Below are 25,030 nucleotides of genomic sequence, written 5' to 3'. Positions count from 1 at the left end.
ATGAGTGTTGCTTTAACTGAACAAAGTGCTCTTTTATAGTAAATGCTGAACTGAGTGGCCTGAACACACTGAGGTTCAAGGCCTTTGGGTTGATGAAGTGTCATTCTGCTGCGATCATTCAACTGCACAGACAGCCACTGTCAATCACTTACCCTACGGTGCTCATCAGCTGCAAATGTCTGCACATATAGAATTAATGAACAAAGCTAATGACTCCAGCTAATGTCCTTAGCTTGCATGCTGAGGAAGACCAAAACACACCAACCATTGCTGACGTGGCAGCCGTTTGATAGAAGAGAAAAACAACAGGGTGTCTGACATGTTTCTGCCTGATTCTCAATCATTTCCACTCAAAGAAAACTGAGACGCTGTTGGAAGAAAACATGAAGCAGCTCGAGTGTGAAAGAGAAAAGTGTGTAATATGCTTCACAGTCAATAAAGACAACCAGGACAGGTGCCTCCTGCAGTTTAAAGTGTGTCTGGGACAAACCAGCCATGATAAGACGTTGTTAGTGCAGTCAGTTACGTAAAAGAAGTCATCAGTTGCCATGGAGATGTGTCATTTTATGGCATACTGACATTAGTGTTGATTGGCAGTTTTACATGTCGTGGCCAAAGAGACAGACAGCTGTGGCTCTGTGTGTGTGTGTGTGTGTGTGTGTGTGTGTGTGTTGACGTGTATGTTCATGTGTGTCTCCAGTGGTTTGTAAATCACAACAAGGGCAAACAGACGATTTCCTGCTGAATCAATCAGTCCTGCTTAACTGAGCAAAGAATCCACCTCCATCAGCAGGTTATAGAGCCATTATAGGACACACACACACACACACACACAAAAACACACACACACATAATCACAAGACTTGAGGTGACGTGATGCATATAAAATGGCAAAATGGCAATCTAAGGAATACTGAATATTTAGTCAATAGGTTAGGAAGGTGAGAATGGGAAGTGTAATTGTTCAGAGATAGGAGACACACGTGCCGCATCTAAGTATATGTATATTTTATTTCATGTGTGTGTGTGTGCAGGCACAGTCGCACCTTATGTACACCTAAAAGTGTTGTTTTGTGCTCAGCTAAAATTTAACATGTTTGGGTGCGTCTGTATGTGAGGAGTATATATCGACTGAGGGACAGGTAATAAATGCAGAGTGATTATTGATCTCTGTGTGTTAATGACGGACTTTATTTACTGCCATGTTCAGGTAGCTGAGTCTGGAATATGATCACAGGAGTCACCAAGAGACCTAAAAGTTGCTGACATATATGTTTTAACCTGATACAACTACATGTGCATCACAGAAATATTACCCAAGAGGGGATTGTTTGTGGTTATGGTGCCGTGATACAGCTGGGAGGTTTATGGGATTTGTTGTCATCATGGATGGAAACATTGCTTAGATAGTAGCAGATGCTGACTGATCACAAAATAACATCCTGGATTTAAATGTGAACATGTTTTGTGTGTTTTCTGTCTTTACAGAGAGACACCAAAGGCCAGTTCCTGTTGGACCATGTGTCTAACCACTACAACCTACTGGAGAAAGACTACTTTGGTATTCGATATGTGGACCCCGAGAAACAGAGGGTAACTGTCTCACACACACACACACATGCAGAATGAAAAGCAGTGGGGCTGCTCACAACTATTATCATTGACAGATAATGATTTTTTTGATTAATAAATTAGTTGTTTAGTCTATAAAATGTGTATAAAAAGCCAAGTGGTGTCTTTAAATTGCTTGTTTTGTTGGTTCAACAGTCCAAAACTCAAATACATGCAGTTTAAAATGATATCATATTTAAGAACCTGGAATCAGCAATTGTTCAATTGGTTAATTTAACAGTAAATAAGATTATCGAAAACGTTGACGATAAATTTTCTGTTGATTGACTAATCGATCAGTCGACTAAATGTTTTGGCACTAAAACAAGAGGACATCAGTCTCATGATTCTATCTTCAGGCAAGAAATAGTTGTCAAATTATATATTTTCATGTATTTTTCAAGTTTGTTTAGGTTGAGTTTTCATAAAACATTGCAGTGAATGGAAATATCAAAATGATTGTGTTTCCTTTTGTATTATCCCTCAATGTTGTTTTGCCTCTGAAGCATTTGCATACAGATTTTACCTCATCAAAAACAATCAAACGGCTGCACAAAATCACAGCAGAAGGACAAAAATATAGAAAGTGATGATCCAACTAACAGGACATGGCTCCACTGAGTCGGTTATTGTTGGATGTAAATCAGGAGGCAGTCAGTACATCATATTACAAGTTCAAGTGACAAATAATAACAAGATCAGTCTCCATATTTCAAACAGCCCACACACAGAAGAGACCAGACGCTTTGTCTCAACAGAAGCTCAGACCGCCTCTAGCTGCATTTAAGATGAGAGTTGTTACAACACAAAAGCCAGAGTACAATAAAATGTAGTAAAGACAACCTTACAATAGAATAAAGGCATTAGTGTAATTGTTTTTATCTTATTGGATTAGTGCAGATGATAGATAGATTTGGAGATTTGGATAAAATGTCCCGATGTGCTAAAGGGATGGAGGGTAAAGAAGTTACTTTCCTTCAAATTTTCAACTTGCATTTAAATTTAAGGGAGAAATTTTGAGAAATCTTACGTACAGTATACTCAGCCTGTTCTCATTCCCAGGGCGTAAAATACCGTTGCTTTGTAACGCCCCTTGGTGTGTGATGCTGACGCACAAGGCACCCCTTAGCGCTTGTATGAGACGCCCCCGGGTATCCATTAACTACAATGTAAACCCAATGTGTGGCAACAGTAAACACTCTTATAATTCGTTAATCACGTGTTTACTGCGACAGTAAAGTGATGCCAAGGGATCTGACAAAGCGTCAGTATGTGATGAGTTGGGATGAGAATGTGTTGGTATACTTAGGAGTAGAGGAAGGTCACCTCTTCTCCCTCAAAGCACCACTGAGAGGCCCTTGATCGAGGCTACTAACCCCCAACTGCTCCAGTGGAGCTGCTCAGGGCCAACAGGTCAGACTGTATACTGGGAAGCTTCCATATAGGGCATTACAAAAAAAAAATTGTCCATTGTCCAAAATAAGTCCATTCAGCAGGGTCAGAATAGCCAGCTCAATGTATGTGTGTTGATCTTGTATTGACAATCTATGAAAAAACTACAAATACATACATACAATGATGCATTTAAATACAGGTAATTTTCTGATGCGATTTTAAATTTGTCTTTAACACACTGAAGTTGCCTCACTCTGCTGAGTTTACGCCTATAAGCAATGAGCCGTTTCACTAAAAACGAGGACATTTTTGATTGGGAATTGAAATTACAACATATTATTTTTACCTGATCTGCTCTAAAAGTCTGTATCTTTATTTTAGGGTAACATTGGTCTCTCTCTCTCTCTCTCTCTCTCTCTCTTTCTCTCTCTCTCAGCACTGGCTGGAGCCCAATAAGCCCGTGGTGAGGCAGATGAAGTGTAAGTGTCACTTCTGCTCTCTTTGTCTTTTTCTGTGTGTTTTGCATCAGTGTGCGTGTACACAACAATAAGCAGAGTGTGAAATGTGTGTGTGTGCGTGTGTGTACTCTAATGTGCACATTCTTATGTGTGTGTATGTGTTTGTCAATGCCTCCCTTCCCGAGAGCTGCTTCAGTGTGAGGAGGTCAAGCTCTGCAACAAACAGACAACACTACAGGGACTCTGACACATACAGTACAGGGTCATGATGACAGCATGCAAACAACAGTGTTAAAGCCACTGAATATTCAAACAATTAAAACACAACAAATCAGCGTGTAGCCTGTTGCATGAAACAGTCATTATGTGTGGTAAAAAACAAAATAGCAAATAGCATTTAGGAAATGTACTCATATACACATATTAGGGCCTTATATCACCCACTTTATCCCCAGGACACATTGCTCACATTATCTCTTGCCATGAGTAGTGACAGAGCCAGACAACACCACAGGTAGACACACAGAGACACAACAAGCTGCCAGAGGGACAAGTGGCCCAAAAGGAAATAAACTACCAGAGAAAGTGAGATACACAGACGTGGCAGGGGAGCACAAGCCAGTAGGCAAGAAGTAAGCAGGCTGCCCTCAGTTAAGGTTAACCAGTGACAAGATTCCTGGGTCAGGTATAGCACTGAAGGGATGATGTTTTGACAGAGCTATGGAAATGAATTACCAGCTACATACAGAGACATAGAGCGCACTGATTGTTGTTGACCATCATCACCAATGAAAGGATGCAGATTTTATCTGGTCCCAGGTAAACTTGACTCTTCTCCAGTGGTGTTTATTTTAGGTAGGTGCTAGGAGCCGGTCCTGGCGTCTTCTTGCATCTCACTCACAGGTTGACATTTGTGTCAGTTACATGCTGACAAAAACTAAATGAAAGGCTACTTCAGGGATAAGGATAAGCTGATTGTCTGTTGACTGTTGTCGTAGTTTTCTGCCACTCTGCAGCAACACCAACTTTCTTGTGTTTTGATTGCCTTTTCCTTCTTGATGTTTTCTTCATTATGTTCTGCAACCAATCTATAAGAAAATGACTAAGTGCATTTACTTCAGTACTGTACTGAACTTTACTTGAGTATTTCCATTTTATGCTCCTTTATACTTCTACTCCACCACATTTTGGAGGCAAATATTGTACTTTTTATTCCACTACATTTATTTGATAGCTTCACTTGTTAAATTGCAGATTTAGATTAATAATACAAAATATAAATCAACCAATATATTCTGCTATTTCATTATCGGTTAAGCTACCCAGCAGTATATGACGTAATTAAAGCTCCGCCTTTAGCAGCTGCAACATTAAAGTGATGAACACATTAATGAATCACTAATTATATTTCAATAATATAATATATATGAATCTTTGATTCTAATGCTTTTGTACTTTTATTTAAATTCTCATTACACCCTGACAGCAATCAATAAATCAAATGCTCTGGCAAAAAAAGAAGAAAGAAATCCAGTATCTGTGGCTGTCGCAGGACTGTAATAAACCCGTCCAATCATTTCATTTGGCCTGAATGACTTGGAAGATTTTAATAAACTAGCGTACTCTTGCTAGTTTCTCAAGATTACCAACCCTATAGCTTTAAATAATATTTTGAATGCAGGACAGAGTATTTTTATACTGTGTTATTGCTACTTTTAGACCTGTACTAATACTTCTTCCACTGATTGTGACACAACTAATGAAACAGCTAATCAGTGTAGATTCAATGTAAAATTATGAATTGTGAAATCCACTTTATTTCTAGAAGCGAATGTTTTATTCCCTTCCTGGAAAGGAGCAGCTGAAGGAACAAGGGAAGAGAAGTCTGCCTTTGCTTCATAAAATATTTAAACATATTTCACTTTGTCAGCCACCTTTTATAAAAAAAAAAACAAGAAGCAAACATTTTATTTGGAATCTGTCTAGAACATCATCTAGTCTAGAAAAATAGTCCCGGTCTTTCACTCTAACGGACTGTTTACTGTTGAAACTGACGCTTTGCTGCAGAATTTCTCAGTGTGATGTTCGTCTTTGGTCAATTACCAGTGCGATCAGCAAAAACATGCCTGAAGTTCTCCCAGCCTTTTAATGACTGCCCTGTTCTTTCTGTCCTGCTATAAATTAATAAAGGAGCTATTAGCGGTGCGCTCTGCTTCATCAGAACATGAGCGAGAGGGCAGGAGGGGTGAGGGAGAGGGAGGAGGAGAGAAAGAGGGGGGAAAAGAGTGATAAAGAGGAAATGTGTGGGGGGCTAATTCAGACAGTGATAGATTATGTAGCTAAAGAAAGAAGTCAGATTAGGGAGGAGAAGACAGAAAAGAGGAGACGGTTTGAGATGAGACAGGCCGACAGAAAGTGAAAGAAAGGAAAAGAGATGAGAGAGAGGGATGGAGGACGAGTGGTGAATAGATCTGACTCGTCCTGACACATCACTTCTCCCTGTGGCAGCGTTTACTCTCAAATTAGGATGTGTGGCTTGTGATTTATTTTCTCTTTGTGCGTCTCGGCTTACGTGCGTATGCGTCACATCGTGTGTGTGTGCGCACACTATTGTGCCAATTCACTTTCCCCTGAAACGTTTTCTCGGTCCCTTAAGCCTGAGCAAAAAGCAGCTCCAAATCTTTGGGCGCGGGTGGGAGGATTGTGTCTTTCATATTGCTCAGCATGTATTATGTAGATGTGTGCTGTTTTTCATAGCTAGATAATACCGCAGAGGATCCCAACATTAAAGACAGAGTGGTGAGGGCACTCTGTAAAGATTTTCTGGTCCCATGTTAGATGATACTCACTTTCTTCCTCCTATTCTGCCATTTGCTTTATTTCTTCTCTGTCTCTTTGACTGACTTTATGGCTGATGCCCACTTTAACTGCCTATATCTGATGATTTTGCACCTTCTGGTAACACTTCATATTAACGATCAGTCGTAAGACATTTATAAGCCTTTAGTTAATAATGAACTAATAAGTCATGTAAGTCATGACCCTTTAGTAAATCATCAAATAATCATAAACAAATCTTCAGAAAATGATGAATAAGTAATTGGTTGACATATTATGAATCAATGATAAGGGGGGAATAACGGTAACTCTGCACATGTTATGACCTGCCAGTGAAGTTCCTCACATGCAGCTGAAAAGAAGCGGCATGTGTGTCAGAGAAGGCACACAGTTGTCTATATCATCTGTACTGTAGTACATACTACAAATGGGCCATATACAATGACCAAGTAAGATCGTTTTAGAAGAGGTTTATGCTATTTAATGATAAGGTAAGGGAGAAAAAAATAGTAAAAACACTTGATCATTTCTATTGACAGGTTTGAGGTTTTTGCAGTTTTAAAGTGAAACTATTCAGCATAAAACAAAGTCTCTTCAAGTTTAAATTATTTTAAGACTGATATGATCAGTGTCGTTCACCTTTTATAAATGATGTGTAAATGTATTACTGAATCATTTACAGGTCATTTGCGAACGTTTCTGCATCCCCATAATCTAAAGTGTAAACCATTCATCACATGTAAATGTGTTAACAAATCATTTGTAACATCTTCTTCACCTGTTATAAATTATTATACTTTTTGTATAAAAGTAATTTACAAAGCTTTCTACATCCCCCTCATCTGAAGTGTAAACTATTCCACCATCCATTTTTTATGTATCATTTAATAGTCATGTGCAAAGCTTTTGGCAGACCCTTATAAGACATCAAATGTAAACACCAGTTATGAAACCTGGCTTACTTTACAGTTATTGATGAAAGACAACACATAACAACCCACAATTTCTTAATCACTACAACAGTTTAGCCACATATCAGCCATAACACACTACCATTTGACATGTTGTTGGAACATGTCATGACAGTTTCATGTTTAATGCCATTTCCAGATAAGTTCATTATTAACTAAAGGCTTTATGTATGATGATGATGCTGATTATTATTATAAAGTGTTACCCATCTGGTAACATCTTTTAGCATCTAATCCATACTAGATTCCTGTATTTTCACTCAAAATAACCCATGTGTACATGAGTAAACATCACAATTATGAGTTAATACAAACAAGTCCCTCATTATTCCAAGATTTGTACCCCTTTTCTTTGAGCTTCCTGCCCCAATATCTCACTGCTGTACCCCAGCATTGGTGAGGCATTTTGGAGTCATATTCCTTATATGTTCTTCAATAACCCCTCGATCTGAGTTTCTGAGAGATTTTTTACAAAGACCTTTCTGTTACCTTACTGTACTGTTTTGGTTGCATATCGTATAACTGTGAAATACATAATACCATAATATTATATATAATAACTTTATAGGTTCAGCAGTATATCTGTGTTGTTAACACTGTTTTTTTCCCCCAAACTTCAGTTTTGTTTCCCCTAAAATACCCAGTTGTTACTCACTTGTGGTCTTGTTTTCTTCCACTCTTACTCTGTAAGAGCTGGTAAGCATTTTATTGTTACCTGATTCATACAACAAAGCTACACTGTAAATCGTTCACGGTCATGCATGGTGAAAATTATGGAAATTATTTCCTAAATTATTAGGAAACGGGATGCAAACAGCGGTCTCCCTTAACACTTCTGTTCCAACGGACAAGAGTAAACAGGTGATATTAGACATTTGAAAAAACAATTAATTAAAAATAAAAAATCTGAATTTGACCACTTTTACTAGGAAGTGTAAATTAAGTATCTCTTTATACAGTATATGTATATACATAAATAAGCTATACATCAGAAGTTGTAAATGAAGCTTCATATGATTCCTCCACTTCTCTGTGAATGCATAATGAATGGGCTTATAACAGTTGCTGCTCCTGATGTTTCTTCACTGCACACTGTGTATTGATATGTGTGTTTGTATGTCATTCAAATGTGCAAACTTCAACGAAGTGTGCATGAATGTGTGTTTATATGAGATCAGTGAGACCCCAGGAGGGCGTTTAAGCTACTGCTGTCGTTTGATCCGAGCCCCACACCACTCACTGTGTGTGTGTGTGTGTGTATGTTTGTTTGAACTTACGTAAGTGTGCGTTTGTATGTTACCGTGCATTTAAATATCATTCAAAGCTCAAATTCTCTCCCGCAGCAACTACACACACACTCACACACACAATCACACACACACAGATTCAAAAATGAAATGCTTTAGGACTCAGATCAAAGGAGAAGAAACAGACCCCATAGTGAGGCACTTTATGTGTGTGTGTGTGTGTGTGTGTGTGTGTGTGTGTGTGTGTGTGAGAGAGTGATATGAGTAATTACTGTAATTATCAAATGACTAATCAGTATTAGAGGCATACCCTGATTTCTTTTTTCGTCTCCAACTTCTTTCTCTCCTCAGTTTTACGTAATCCTCGTTGCTCTGCTCCCCTTCTGTCTTGCACTCATTCATTTATCTCTCTCCTCTCCTTTTTTCCTCTCCTCTCCTAATTAAAACCATCAACTCCTCTTCTCTCAGTTCTCTCATCTTTCTCTTCTGCTTCTTCTCAAACTACTTTATGTCTCCAATAACTCCCTTTCTTCTTCTCTTCTAAACTTTCTTCTCTTGTCTTCAGCAGCTCTGCAGCCGTACACGATGTGTTTCCGCGTCAAGTTTTATCCCCACGAGCCGATGAAAATCAAGGAGGAGCTCACCAGGTAAAAAAACTAACACACATAATGGATGGTTCATGAATGATGGAGGAATAGAGAAAGAGTAAAAATGAACAAGACAGGCCTCTCTCTTTTTTCCTTCTTTGAGAGCAGCTTTCTTACCTTTATATAATCTCAATTTCAATAGCTTGATGGTAGTTTTAAGAGCTAATTAATGGCACAGAAATATTCCCAGAGGGTGGTTGATTGTCTCAGACACCTTTGGTTGGTCTGCTAACACTATACCCCAGGCCTGTTGAAAGAACAAAAATAACGTTTATGTCGGTGACAGCCACAGCAGAGACTCAAAAAGTCTTTTGAATTGATTTGCTGTCATAAAAAAAGTAAGATCCCTGACACATAATATCTAAGTTTTGCCACCACGATTCTGATTGTAGGATTGTCTAATTTTCACCATATTGCAGGGCTCCATTTTCTTCTCTTTCTTTAGCCTTTAGAAAATAGATTCTTTCTAGATAGATTCAGAAATACTGCAGCTTCGTCAGGCGGTAATGACTTCATTGGGAGTTCATGTTAATATACAATAGCAAAGTTGTCTTTCACTTCATCCATCCAACAGTGTACAGTAGTTTTCTAGTGCATAATGAGTGTTACTACTTAACATGGCTGCTGGCTATCACCTGTACACCTTTTAAAGTAGGTAATAGCCTCCTTTGTGATACAGTATATTGCACTGCAGATGCATTGATGCTCTTTATTAAAACAACCTTTGTTTGGTAGATGAATGAAAAAAACACATTTCTGTTTTAAAAACTTTCTTGTAGTCCAACTTGTGGAATAACTGCTAGTTTATACAAACTTTATGATAATCCTCCTCCTACCAAACACACACACACATACACACACACACACACACACAAACATGTACACACACACATGCACACTACACAGAAACGTGCACACACACGTGCGTACTACTCACACACACGTGCGTACTACTCGCACACACGTGCTCACACTACACACACACACATACACACAAACATGCACACACACGTTTTGTCCATCTTTACACCGTCACTGTGTGTGCTCCCTCCACCTAGAGTGATGGAGATGCTTTCCAGCTCTCTCACAGTCACTTTTTGACCTGGTAAACTCACCTGAACCTGTCTGCAGAATGTGGACAGCCGTGGTGTCCCCCATATTTATAGGCTTATTGAACAAACTAATGAGTTATCTTTACACTTAAAAACACACGTCCCCCTAAAATAACCTCATTTATTGTCATTGAACAAGAGTGCATTTATGTTTCTAGTAAAACAATACACCATCATTGTGATATGTCTGAATACACCTTACAGTGAAGGTGTCAGTAAATAAATATATAAACATAATAAATAAGGTTTAATGATCTTTAATTACAACAGTCCTGATCGGTCAGGAATAGACGTGGTTTTAAATATTAATAGCTATTTCCAGACTGTGAGCTAATACAGACAAGAAACCTGATTCTCCTTTACAATAATTCTCTACATGTTTACAGTCAGGCAGGTAAACTCATTAAAATTAGCAATAATTAAGATTAGTGTATATGATGGAAGAGAGTGTGCAAAACACACTTTTCTTTGTACTCTATTTTTGCACTTTATAAAAATTCACTGAATCAGCAGAACTTCAGTCTGAGTTGAATATTTACAGCAAATGATGAGAGAAATGAGCAGAAATGAATTCATATTATTTATTTATATTATTATTTATTGTATTTAATTAGATGTTCATTATTATGCACTGATTGTGGGAGAACTGGATCACCCAGATCGAACCCGTGCGTTCCACAACAGTAGACAACACTGACTACTGCGGTGGCACTGAGAGCTCAAGCCCTCGCATTCATTCTGAAGGAAAAAGGCAATTTTTCCTTCAAGATGAATGACACATTGAAGACATTTTTTATCTATAGAATAAGTCCGATTATTCACTATATGTGGGATAAACCGGAGCCCCCGGAGAAAACCCACAAACCACTTTACCACCTCGTCATGGCGGTGAGCATAGAATAGAAGCACCTGCACATGCAGCACCTCTGTCTCGGTGGTGCCATCAGGTGATCTTTGACGGCGGAGGCGATACGCTCTCCGACAGCCGCTTGACCCCCTTTCAAGGACACCAGCACCCACATCGCATTGCCCCACGTCTTAATCAGGTCCCGGTAAATGGCCTTTACGAGGTTTTCCAATGTTTCTGGGCTGGAATCGAAATCGAGACCCTCGACTTCGGCCCACGTTCGTTCAAAAAGGCGCTGGATGATGTCATGGACGTTTGAAAGGGTCCAGGTCACTTTTGCCTTCTTGAAGATCCGCGTGACCAGCCTCTCCAAGATCAACTCAACGCAGTTTTTTTTTTGTTCGATCCGCGCTTGCCGTGCAGAGTCATCACGACTCTTCATCACGGATATCGGGGCAGGCGGTGCAGCGATTGCCAAAGGTTTCCTGGCCCTGGGCTTGGTCCCCAGTATGGCGTGTCTCATATTGTCAACGAGGTCGTTGGACTGAAAGATCTGCCACCATCTGGCCAGACACAGGAAACCGAGCACCTTCCGTTGCAAGTCAGCGCGCATGTTGGCACGTATCACCGGCTCGGGGATGATCTCTGGCCCGTTGGTGATGTGTGTGTAGAGGAGATCACTTAAGACCTTTGTGAACTCCAAGACTCGACCGGGGGGAATGTTTATGACTGGAGCGCCGAGTCCCAGAAGATCGCGGTTTTCTGGTTGTTTCATCAGATCGTTAATCTTCTTTCTGAGAGACTTTGCCGACTCCCGGCTGTGAACTTTGGAGCCCCGGTGGAATCTTTTCCTCATCTGTGCCACGATGCGATGGATGCACGTTTTGGCAAAGCACTTTGCCAAAAGCTTCTTAATTTTGCTTCCGATGCTTTTCTTGGAGCGTTTGCTCTTCTGCGCCGACGTAGTCGGTCTTACAGCATCTTTGGCGATACTCCGAGCGATTTCTTCCGCGACGTCTTCAATCTCCCGAGAGTTTTGAGACTGCAGCAGCATGTACTCGGAGTCGGGCACGTCAACCAAGAGAGGTTCGGTGATGACGTTCAACTGCGTCTTGATGATGATTTTCGTCGCAATCACGACATCTGACGAAGGCGTCGCCGCATGGCGGTCTTCGGCGTCTGAGGTTTCCGGTTCCACATCTGATTGTTCGCAGATGGTCCTCTGCTTGCGCGGTCGAGGCGAGAACACCGACTTCATCTTGCTGATGAACGCCTGGCACATTTTGCAGGCGTGCAGAATCATGCTGTTGAGTCTGCTGGGAGGAGTGAGGTGCTGAACTATGCCCTCGGGGCTGGAGAGGGCACTTCGGACGCTCTCCAAAACCTCTTCAGAGATCAATGTCGTCAAGCTTTTGGAGCTTGGACACTGAACCGAGACGTCGATGCCCAGAGCTTCGGCAAAACCCTGAGAGATGGTGTCGCCCAGATTGATTTGGACATCGTCCTCAGACGTCAGGGTCCTGCTCCCGAGAGATTTCAGGAAAGCTTTTGTCAAGGCCGCTGTCATGTCCAACAGCAACTCTCCCATCATGGTCATAGTGGCGTCGTCGGGGCTGCCGGATTTCAAAAATCCCCACTGATCCGCCGTCATCCCCTTAAAGAAGGAGTTGAGCAGCTTGGAAACAGCGCGACGGACGTTGAACTCGGGCATGATGGCTTCTGGCTGGGAAGTTCTTGATAATACCATGATGCTGATTTACCGTCAATTCTTGTCGATGCTTCGTGGTTTTTGGAGAGAAATTTACTGCTTCTCTCAGTAGATAGTCTGATGAGTGAAAATAATCGTTACTTGCAGCCCTAATTATTATTAACTAACATGTAAACTGCATTTAAATGTTGAGGCTAATTTTAACTGCTTCATATACTGTTGGGAGGTTTAATCTAAAGCAATGCATCCATAAAATTCATACCTCTTTCTCTTGAGACAACTGCTTCTCTCAGTCGATGTGTTTCGTCTGATCGAGTCTTCAGATTCAACTACAGTTGGGTGATTCTGGGACTCTCTCCTGAATGTCACTCCTTTATGATGTCACTGCTCCTTTAAGATGTCACAACTGATGTCACCACTCCTTTAATCTATCACAGTGTTCCATCTGGTGATGTCACCATGCACTGATGATGTCACCACTGCTGTGATGTCACCACTGCTGTGATGTCACCCAAACACACACCTGCACACACACGTGCACACTGAACACACACACACACACACACACACACACACACGTGAACACACACACACACACACACACACACGCACCTTCTCTCAGGCATAGTGATAATTAGAGATGCTCACTCAGCAGGGACTCTGTTTTCGTGTTCTCCGTCCCATCTGAGCTGTCATGTCTCACCATCTCTCTCTTTCCTTTCTCCATCCCTGCTTTTCCATCTTTCTCTCTTCCATCCTCTCCAGATCTCTCCACTCCGTCTCTCTATAGTTTCATCCCTGAGGTGTCTCCTCCCTCCCTTCTGCTGATCTCTCTCTGTCCTCCTTCTTCCTACTCTGCTCCCGCAGGTGTCTCTCCACATCTCTCAACTCATCCTGTCCCCCCTCAACTTTTATTACTTAAAGGTGTTTTTGTACATCATCAATGTCATTAAAACTTTCCTCTCTGTTTCTCAGCTTCCTCCTTCCTTGAGTTGTCCTTCAGTTTCTGTCATTTCTCTCTAGATTTTTCATTTATCATCCTTTTTTTTTTTTTTACACCCAACTCTCCTTTTTCATGTGTCCATTTATTTTCATAAGCTTGTCTTTAAGGAAAAACAACCTCATCTCAGAGTCCTCAAGTAGCACCATTACACTACATTGCTTCTGACGAGTGGACATAGAAACTAAAGTGGAGCTGAGTTTGGAAAGTTTAGAAGAAACTGCAGTCAGTGATGAAATCCAATGAAGGGCTCAATATTAAGCTTTTTTTGGGAGGGATTTTTTTTCATCATCAAAATCCATAAAACTATTATGCTAATGTGCGTGTATGCTGCATGTGCTCCAGTTTGCAGGATGTGATTTGAAGTCTTTTTCCTCCTCAACTTTTTTTCCCCCAGAGATGAAAAAAAGCGACCCAGTATTTATATTAATCATATTAGGTGATTCTGCATCAATGCTAACGCAGAGAGCACTTTTTTATGTATTGATGATATTGTAGAAAGAGAATTTAAAAAATGTCAGCATTGAATGTAATCCAAGATTTTGCAGAATTGTCTTTCTATATAACTATAGCTTGTTTTTTGATCAAATCGAGCATTAGCTCAGCAGTAAAAGTGTACTGTATGGATGTAACCTGCTCCCATAGCGGGCAGTCAAAGCACTGCTGACCTATACAAGTTAAAGCTCGTGCAGTAAATGAGAATGGGAATAATAAAACCAGTGGGAGAAGAAGAGACAAGAGGAGAGAGGTGAGAAAAGAAGATGAGAGTGAAAGAAGGTGTTTTTTCAAAGTAAGGTGTTATAAAGTGACATAAAAGAGTTAAAGTTAGAGGAACTGACAAGTTGGGAAGATGGAATTGATTTTATGAGACTTGACATTTTGTAGTCAGTATGACAGCTGTAGTAATTGATTAAAATAGAAACACAGATAAGTTACAGATGAAGGACTTCCTGATACATAAAACTAGACTAAACGAGACTTTGAGATGAGAAGATGGAGAGAGGAATCTCTGCGTGCGACAAAGACAATAGAGAATGATTCAATTAAACACAACTGAGAGGGTCATGTAAATAAAGATCGCTGTGTTTTTAGGCCAATTTGAAGAACCTCCATGCGGCTGCAGACCGACTCTATAAATAAAACTATTTAGCTGCAGCAGCAGGCTTCTCGCTCCATTCAATCTTTCATGCTTTCCATCTGCTGCCTGAGTTAGAAAACAAGTTTAATAAGTCAGTTGACGGTCTCCCCTGGAAACTCATCTGTATCCATGGCAACACATGTCCCCATAGTTTCAGCACCACTGTCATTTCTTGTCTCCTTGGTAACACGAGACAAATCAGCGTGTCAGCAGCATGCCTAAACTTGCCTCCATTGAAGCCGTTTCCATAGTAACTACAGTACCAGTTGCTGCTGTATGGTAGTTGTTTCCATAGCAATGCTCTCCCTAATTGCCATGGTAACACAGCTAGATTATCATGGAATCAAAAACTGTATTGGTTTTATGAATTTTACCGTTAAACATCTGGAAATATTTAATGCAAAGATAACTTGATGTTATGATGATGAGACAACACTACCGATTACTGTATCGGACATGACATTTTCTACACATTACTTCAGTAGTGCAGACATTTTGCAGCCAAACACTGCCTTACTGTGGACCAAATAAACTTTCTATGTGAGTAACAAATGTAAAGCACATTTAGGTTAAGTGGCATTGTCAGTTCTTTCTTTCTTACTAACTGTGTGTGTCTGTGTGTCCAGGTACCTCCTGTACCTCCAGTTGAAGAGAGACATCTACCACGGTCGTCTCCTCTGTCCTTTTGCTGAAGCTGCATATCTGGGAGCCTGCATCATACAGGGTGAGGCCTAGTGACAACCACTTTAAATTCACTGACAGTGAACCTACTGGTGATTTAGCATGTTACTGTTGAATTCCTACTGAAAATTGTTATATTGTATTTTAATATGTATATATGAGCAGGGTTTTTCACTGCTTTGAACACAGTGCAAACATTACTTAAATGGTGCAGTTTCCAGTGGTTGATGTAAACATGACATTAGCGATGGTCCCTGGCAGAGTCATACTGCTTGTATCACATTTTTCAATAGTGTAATTTTAGTTTCAATTCAGGTTATTGCTCTGTGTGTTCAGTAATTGAACAGGACGTTGCTGTAGGTTTTAGGGATTCATCATATTACACCTGCTAATCCTTTATGAATGTAGGCATTACTTTGTTTTATTTAAGAACGGTATGTGTTTCAGAGTTAACTAGTATGCAGTTTAGAATGATTGGTAAATATCTGATTATGCTAATCCAACTTTATTTGATTTAGTTTTTTTTACTCTGGCATTTTTAGTTTTTTGTAATTTGAGGTACGTTGTGTTAACTTTGTGAAATGTAATAAGAAATCTTCAAAGTTTACAGTATGTCATCGTTAAACAGCATTTTGATCATGTGTTTGGTCTGATATGTTGACTATATTTCATTTTATTTTGTATTCTTCAATCTAAACAGGTTATATAGTTAACCTTAGCTTTGTTGGTTGGTTCAGTTAGCTTCACATTCTATATTTGAGAAGGCAGACATCTCTTTGGCCGATATCTCCGACACTCTAGATTGATAAATTTCATTGCAGTTAAGAGGAAAAATATGTATTTTTGATTTTGGGGTGAACTGTCCCTTTAACACGTAATATAACAAGGTTACGTCTGAAGGAAAAGCTCCATTTGTCTGGTCTCTGCCTCATTAACTGGCTACATTTGGAGTCATCAGACTGGTGTTGTAATCCCACATTTAAAGATGCAAGCCAGATGTATATGGACCGCTTGGAAAAGGAATAACAACGATTATTTTCTTTAGTTAATTAGCAGTTTAATGTTGAATCACAGTGCGGAGCCACTTGCGTTAATATGGATTAAGAGTGGAATTAGCTGAGCTGTATCATATGAATGAACCCCTCTGGCTGATACACAAATGTGTGGAGTGTGCAAACACTCTGTGATTGGCTCATCTCCCCAGAGAGCCGAGCATGACTGGCTGAGTTATCTCCACCCAGACTGCGTCGGCAGCGTATCATTGGCTGCTCTGATTAACGAGGGCAGGTCCCTGTCCCACTTTATCAGGGTGTTGATTACAGAGCTGGAGAATAGGTTGAGGATTACTGTTTAATTAAACTCCAGGCAAGTTTCGGATTTAACCTTTATTATGACTGCTAATTAAGAACGGATTTAAAGGAGAAATTAGTGTCTGTTTGGGCTTTGTACTGGATTCAATAAGGGGAATATTTATCTATTGGGGTTATCTCCGCTGCTTATGAGTATATTCTCCTGTGGAAATAAAAAGATTATGAAAATGTTCTCTCTTTAAGCTTTCATCTGGGCTCGAGCAACCTGCAAATTTACTGATGACATAAATAGGTTAATTTAGATTTTTAAGGAATAGTTGACAGTGATAATAATTATAGGATAAATCCCAAACTAAAGATAAAACAGGCGTTATAAATTTTATGTCAAATACTCAATGCTTCAAACAAGATGTTTTCAGTCATCTCATAAGTACCGAGCTCAGTGACATCAAGTACAAAGCACCATGTACAAATGGACAAATTAACTGTTAGTAGTCACTCCTGTTTACACAATTCAAACTTTATGATGTCATACATTTTAACTTGTGGAGAGAAATACATCTCATATGCCATAAGTCTATCAGTCTGTACAAATACACTACGTCCAATTAAAATTGAAACATATACTAGAAATAATACAAGTGGTCTCAATCATAGGGAAGAGAATTTTCTGATTTAACTCTGTACCATAAAGCGAATCAATGTATTTCCCAAAATGTTATGTCAAAAGAACAGCATTTATAGAGCATGTTGAATTGCTATTGCTTGAAAATGATGAATAACAGATACATAACACATTTTCTAAACTGCTTAAGCTGTTTTGTAGACCGTTGTCACACTGATGTCACCCTCTGTCTTCAGCTGAGCTCGGGGACTACGACCCAGAGGAGCATCCGTCTGACTACATCAGAGATTTCAAGCTGTTCCCTAAACAGTCCCTCAAACTGGAGAGGAAGATTATTGAAATACACAAGAACGAGCTCAGGTAAAACAGATGTGTTTGTGTGTGTGTCTGGTGGGGTTGTTTGTTGTCTGGAGCCGCGTCTTTGTTATCGGTTTGATTTTGATGACAGCCGTGGATGTTCGCTCCTGTGATCTGTGTTTTCAAAACAGGCGGTGGAGACAATTTTCTGCTGCAGACAATAAAGCGCTTTCTGATGTTCTGGCTAGAGACAAAATTTGATGATACCTTGAGATTTGTGGTGCATTGCATTGCAGAAGGTATTCAGTTGAAAGTAAATAGAAACTGAAATTAATTTGCAGAGGAATGAGAATGAATTATTTATTTCCAGCTTAGTTTGGACACTGCTTGCTTGCTACTACAGGATTTTCAGAATTTACATTTTGATGAAAGTCAACCTTATAGAGGATGGATGGACTGAAATGAGCTGGATGTACCTGAAAACTCAGACACAATAAATATCTATAAGATAATGAACAAGGAGAGAAGTTGGATGTGGAATTAAATTCAGGAAAAAGCTGAATTTAAAGGAGAGAAGATTAATACACGCAGAGGTTGCTGCATAAATATAATGATGAAAGTGAATAAAAATATGTTGAAACTGATACCACATTTTTAGTGTCACTCTGTCCTCTGCACGAATAAGTTCCTTACTCATACGATCACATGATAGACAGTAATCTATTCATAACCCCCTCCCTCGGGGTGTTTATTTGTATCATCGCTGCAGCTCATGAGTGATGTTGTTGGGTTTGTGACCGTCACACTTACAGCGATTATAGAAACATCAAAGACAAATCCTTCATTTCCCACAGCACAGAGACAGATGATGCCAAATGCCCTCTGTGTGCCCTGATGGGACTGACGGACAGGATTAACAGCATGTAGATCACTACCGAGCCGTAGAAAGACACTTTAGGTGATTTACACATGGGCTGGGTGAACTGTGTGTGTCTGTGAGTTGTATTTTCAAGCAGTTAACATTTTTCTCTATGTGCATATGGACAAATCTGTGTGTGTAAAATTATAGTGTTGATTTATTTGTCTGGTGTCAGGATGAGTATCAGTGTACATCACTCAGTTTCTTGACTTTGCAGCACTTTGAAAAAATTAGCTAAAGCTTCAACGCTCCCGCTAAACACTTGGCCTCTTAATATGACTGTCTCTGCAAAATATTAAAGGAACAGTGTGTAACATTTCAGGGGATCTCTTAGAAGAAATATAATATAATATTCATAGCCATGTTTTCATTAGTGTATAATCACCTGAAACTAAGAATCGTTGTGTTTTAGTTAGCTTAGAATGAGCCCTTCATATCTACGTAAGGAGAGGGCCTCTTCACAGAGTCCACCATGTTGCTCCGCCAAATTTCTACATGGACAAACCAAACACTAGCTGTAGTTAACTTAAGGCCACTGTAGTTCTCCGACAGGCTTGTGAAACTGTGGCAAACATGAGCCGCAGAGTGTAAAAAACCTTGATACCGCCGGCTGCCATCTGACTTCCGTTGCTCCTAAAGTATAATGTTGTTATGGTAAGGATGGCCTCTGAGCGAGGTGAACGGCGTTACCACAGTTTTTCACTCTGCTGCTCACGTTACCGCAGGATACTCAGTTGGTTGCAATCTGCAACCACACCACTAGATGCCGCCAAATCCTACACACTGTACCTTTAAACAGATTATCAGAAACGGGGCCAAATGTAATAACTTGCTAAAATGTGTTTCTACTGTACGTTGCACAATACCACAACAATATCCATCGCAGGCACATTGGCATTTCCCTCAGTTTCTGTGAAAGAAGACACATAAGACATGAACGTAATTCATAGTTCATATTTAGGCCTTGCTGCTATTGTATGTACACAAAATAGTGAAAATTGTATTGTAACTGTAGACTATAACTGACATTTTTTATTCATGGAGGAACAAAACAAGATTAATTCAATCAGCACAAAGATGTACCTGTACAGTGTTTACAACCAAACATACAGGGACAAATGCTAACATATAAGCTCCTAAATAAACTTCTCTCTTCTTATCTCCTCTCCTCTCTTTTAGGGGCCAGTCAGCCTCGTTTGCAGAGTTGAACATGCTCCAAAGGGCTCACAGCCTCGAGACGTATGGAGTTGACCCTCACCCATGCAAGGTAACATTAGTGGAGACTCAATGCCAGACTGGCTGCTGAGGCCTGGTGCTGTTGATATTGACAAGTTGGTGAAAAATGGTCTTTATTAATGTTGCTACAATTTACAATTTATTTACATCTCACTTAGAAAGCCTCCACCTTCTGTGTCCACCAGGTACTGTATGTATGTATAAAATAAACAGAAACATAATGCCTTTAAACCTAATGGATTTTATCTAATAATTTATACCCATTTATTAATGGACAAAGTCCTTGTGGCAGTTGCTCTCATCATATGTCATCATGTCTAACTGAGCAGATATAGGACCTTATGAGAAAAAGGATTATGCTCTAAAAAAAACCCTATAAAATCAGGGCACAATACGGATATGCTAGCTTTTAACATAATTTTGTAAATTTTTTGTAAAAACTAAAATTTTAAAACTAATGTTAAAAAATGGTTCAAAGACAGACAACAGATGGAAGCTAGCATTGTGCTATATCTGGGGCAATACATGTATTGTACACTGTCCCTGTCTTAAACAAACCAGTTAAAATGTGATAGTGAAACTCCTGGTTAGGGTTATAATAGTTATTATAACAGTTACAGTAAATGTTCAGGATGATTTCTTTACTCTGTCATTTCTTAAATACGAAGTTGTGCTTTCCGTTGTCACTCTGAAGTTTATGTTTTTTATTGTTGGTCTGAGAGCCAATAGTGAACAAAGCATAATTTTGGCATCATTATTGATGAAAAGCTTATTTCAGTTGGAGCCATTTCATTTACAGACGTAATACTCACCAAAGTTGTTCATGCAGTTATGCGGAAATACAAATTCTGGCTTCAGTGGAGAGAGCGACTCCTGTCCTCTTTACCCTTTGCTTGTTTTCCCTTAATTTGCATATTAAACGGACGACTATACACATGATTTACCAACAGCAGCCTTTAAGCAAACCTGAGAGGACTAATAATGGGTGAGACAGAGGTGAGACGAGTGAAGGAAGTCAGCCGATAGTTTACATTTGGCAGCATTATCTTGGTAAACAGAAGAAATCTGGTCTGCAGAGAAACCATCACTTCCAGGAATCAATAATCATATTGATTAGTTAGAGAACATCATGGCTTCAGCAAGTCAATATTATTGACTCAATTTTATTAGTAAGTGTTGAGGTTCTTTTGACTCTTTGATGTGCACCTTGCTTTCTGCTGTGATACTGACTGCTTGCACTTTTCTCTTCGTGTTTCTTTTGTACAGTTGTGACAGATGAAACAGGCTGAATCTGATAAAGAAAAGTAATATTTGACATCTCGCTATCCGCTCAGCCCTCTCTGTTCATCTTCCACCCAGTCAGAGTGTGAAATAGGGACACCCTCACATGGACAGGCATATCAACGCATGCTGAGCAGATTAACTAGATATTTCAATTCTGTCTGTTGGAGAGGATCCCCTTTATCTGCTCCGCTCTCGTCAGTGGGGCTGTTTTTAATTTGGTTTTCTGGGAATGGCTGTTATTGAGTCACACACATGCTGCTCTGTGTAGATCAAGAATCAGAGAAACTGTTGGGAACACAGAGGGAGAGATTTACAGAGAGATACAGAGAGGCACACCAGCAGAGGAAAGGACGGTGTGGTAGAGTGACAGGAACATATTGTGTTCTGCTCTTACTCTGGAGATGTTATTGGTTTCATTTTGCCTCACTATATTTTCTCTGCCTCGTTCTTGATGCCAGTTACTGCCAATTAAGGGGTTGAAGTTTGAAACAAACAAGTGATTTTGTGTAGGCGCCATTTCCATGGAGATTATCGATGGCCCACTTGCCTCCCTGCTGTTAATCCACCTGTATCCCGTAGTGCCGTGTGCTGCCTCTCACTCTGCATGTGTGTGTATGTGTGTGTGCGTGTGTTTGCAGGATTTCACAGGCTCCACAGCATTCCTCGGGTTCACAGCCACAGGTTTTGTGGTCTTCCAGGGAAACAAGAGGATCCACCTCCTCAAATGGTACACACTTATCCACAATTCTTGATAATAAACCCTGTAAGCATGGAAATTAAATGTGTAGCCGCTATCAAATCTAATTATAACGCACTCTCACTCTGTTTCATCTCAAATGGAGCTGAATATGATATTTAATAGAGCAATAAAAAATGATGGCTTTTGACTTAAAGGGACTGTTTGTAACTGTAACTAAGCAGGTGAAATATAGAGTGATATTGTGGTTTTAGCTGATGTGTGTCGCCTCACTGTTTTGACCGATGCTCGTTCATGTCTATGTAGAGCGAGCTCAAGCGCAAGCGCGAGCAACAGGACGCTGACTGTGGTTGACTTAACGGCCACAGGTGTCGCTGTTAACAAGCAATTTCTGATTCCTACATAGAGTCCCTTTAAGTTGTGGCAGAGTTTTGTTCCCATGTACGCTGAACAAATCAGTTACTGTGCATATGATTCATAAGATGATAACTTCCAATATTATGCTTTTTAACATACATTAGAAGTCAAACTCAAACACTCCTCATGTTGAGATTATTTTGTTTCAATCATTTGATAACTCTCTTGCAGGATTTTGGTGAGAAAATTTAGCAATATCTGGCAATGTTTTTATTGGCTGTACATTGTAACTGTTTGGTACACAATAAAGTGCTCTGGTACACCATATAGTAAAAACTAAAAATCCTTTACTAAGTAAAGTAAAGATCCTTTACTCAAGTAAAAGTAGCAATACCTCCGCAGTCACAGTTTTACTTAAATAAGAGTGTATAAGAATTAACAGCTAAATATACTTAACGTATCAAAAGTAAAAGTACTCAGAAAGTCCTCTTTTAGTGTGTTGTACTGTTATAAATGTTATATTGTTAGATTATTCAAAATGCATATTTCTATCTACTTTATTTATTGTTGTTAAGTTTAATCTATAACAATGCATCATATTTAATAAGATGATTATACTTTGACAAAAATTTTAATCTGAAATTAAAATTAAAATAAATAAATAAATACATGTAGTGGAGTAAAAAAGAACAATATTTACCTCTCTGAAATGTAAATAACCAGCCCGTACAGTACATGAATAAATGTACTTCCCGTCACTGTTATTAGGTGAAAATGCAAACAAGCTCACTGTTTGTAGCATACCATATGTCATAACTTTAAAGACTTTAACACAGCTTTAACAAATAATAAATAATCATACTGCACCACCTTTAAACGTATCTTTAAGAATTCGATTATTTTTCTCAGCTGTTAAATCAAATGTAATTTTCATCATTTAGCCTGTCTTAAACTGTGATCATGTAGATATTTTTAAGTCATAATACCATGTTTTTTTTGCAGGGCTGATGTCAGCAAGCTGAAGTTCGAAGGGAAAACCTTTTACGTCATCGGGATCCAGAAAGAGGTGAGTGCAGTGTCTCGTCCTGCGTGCTCTCTCTCCTCTAAAGGGCAATCATGAAGAATACAATATGCTGTGTGTAGTTTCCTCCATCACGATGATGAGTGTAGTCTGGTAGTCATCATCATGCTGCCCTGTTAGATCCCAACCTTTAACAGTTCAGTACTTCTGGAAAAACAAAAGACCATGACTTCCATGTAGATGCACAGTTACCATCCGTGTTCATTTGGATTCAGTGTTGTTAGTTTACCTCCGAGTGTACTGTACATTCTTTATTCTCTTTCCTCCTTCCTACTTTCCCTTTCCTCATCTGTGTAATGGTTACATCAGATAAATGTGCTATGAAACTGTACTGTTTGTCTATGTAATCCTGTCCACCATCACACACACTGTATATGTGTGTGTCGCTGTTTCAGATCTCCTTAACAGGCAGGATTCACTGTAACAGGATGGTGGGTGTGTTACGACTAAACTCCTCACTCACATCATGTGTCCACTGTGGCCCAAATATGAGACTCCTTCACTACATCCATGTTAGGACACGTCCAACATCTTTGACAAATATAAATTATATGACATCTCTCCTTGAAACTGACAAAGACGGCAAATACTGACTGAAAACGAATTACATTATTATTATTATTATTATTATTATTATTATTATTATTATTATGAACTACTTCAGGTTTCTTGCATTTGGGACACATCTTTCATCTGTACACTCGATGTTTGTCATCCAGTCCAGAGCTGTGGTCGATTCTGAGCATTTCTGGTGCATTATGCCTCATAAATGTGCATACCACCTTTATTTTTTGCAACAACCACAGCTGATTGTGTCTCATGTTGCTGTTTTACTCACACATTAAAGGGTAACTTCTGTAATTTTCAACCTGGACCCTATTTTCCCATGTTTTTGTGTCTAAAGGACTAATAGGGACAATAGTTTCTGAAATTAGTCCAGTATTTAGGGAGAGCGCTGCTCACGGGCTGCAATATGGTGCTATTGGGGCAAGCCGACACCGTAATTTACGTCCACTAAACGTGCTTGTTTTTTCCATGACAGGCTCTGATTGTTATTGTTATGTGTCTGATAACATTATGGAAAGAGTCTCATTCTGAAATCTCTCGAGGTAAAGGATGTTCTCATACACCGTTCGTAGCTATACCTACGAATAGTAAATGCACTGTAATTCGTATATATCCCACGGAATAAATTTGTATGTAATCCACGTAATTATGAACAAGGAAGTATAAAGAGCAGCGAACACCACATAGGGAGGAGGTCGGGGTGTACGGGTGGGTCAAAAACACCAGACTTTCTCCCAGGAGGCCGCTGTTCGTACCCCGTGTGAAACCAGTCAACGTTGATTTATTTGTCACGTAACTTCCGTACTTAAGTTACACCACTTCGAGAGTTATTTTAACCCAAACCAAAGTCTTTTCCTAAACCTATCTAAGTAGTTTTGTTGCTTAAATCTAACCAAGATGTTTCCTATGAAGACAGAAGTTTATTTTGAAAAGACTGGAGAAAATAACTTTTTGTAAGATATCAGACGAACTGTTGTATGAGAATACATTGCAAGGTGACGTGT

At 39.5% G+C, this 25,030-nt stretch overlaps 2 protein-coding genes across 6 annotated transcripts in view; one reads left to right on the top strand and one right to left on the bottom strand.

Annotated features, from left to right (window-relative positions):
- Nucleotides 1–25,030, top strand: part of frmd3 (FERM domain containing 3) — a 70,659-nt gene that overhangs the window by 18,536 nt on the left and 27,093 nt on the right. For 2 of the 5 annotated variants that reach the window (XM_037777115.1, XM_037777114.1), the window contains exons 2-9: nucleotides 1,489–1,593; nucleotides 3,443–3,485; nucleotides 9,086–9,167; nucleotides 15,599–15,696; nucleotides 17,825–17,948; nucleotides 19,984–20,071; nucleotides 21,963–22,051; nucleotides 23,381–23,444. In XM_037777115.1, coding sequence (XP_037633043.1) covers nucleotides 1,489–1,593; nucleotides 3,443–3,485; nucleotides 9,086–9,167; nucleotides 15,599–15,696; nucleotides 17,825–17,948; nucleotides 19,984–20,071; nucleotides 21,963–22,051; nucleotides 23,381–23,444 — 693 coding nt within the window. Of the gene's footprint in view, nucleotides 1–1,488; nucleotides 1,594–3,442; nucleotides 3,486–9,085; nucleotides 9,168–15,598; nucleotides 15,697–17,824; nucleotides 17,949–19,983; nucleotides 20,072–21,962; nucleotides 22,052–23,380; nucleotides 23,445–23,854; nucleotides 23,891–25,030 lie in introns of all 5 variants that reach the window. The other 3 variants (XM_037777113.1, XM_037777112.1, XM_037777116.1) reach the window with 3 other exon arrangements.
- LOC119492580 lies at nucleotides 10,855–13,817 on the bottom strand. The gene is made up of 2 exons (XM_037777117.1): nucleotides 13,097–13,817; nucleotides 10,855–12,951 (listed from the first exon to the last, which is right to left on the bottom strand). Exon 2 carries the CDS (start codon nucleotides 12,871–12,873, stop codon nucleotides 11,149–11,151), a length of 1,725 nt encoding a protein of 574 aa, XP_037633045.1. The 5' UTR covers nucleotides 12,874–12,951; nucleotides 13,097–13,817; the 3' UTR covers nucleotides 10,855–11,148.

Source organism: Sebastes umbrosus, chromosome 8, assembly GCF_015220745.1.
Source record: "Sebastes umbrosus isolate fSebUmb1 chromosome 8, fSebUmb1.pri, whole genome shotgun sequence".
Taxonomy (NCBI): domain Eukaryota; kingdom Metazoa; phylum Chordata; class Actinopteri; order Perciformes; family Sebastidae; genus Sebastes; species Sebastes umbrosus.
Note: the sequence above shows the minus strand (reverse complement) of the source record. Positions and strands in the feature narration are given on the sequence as shown.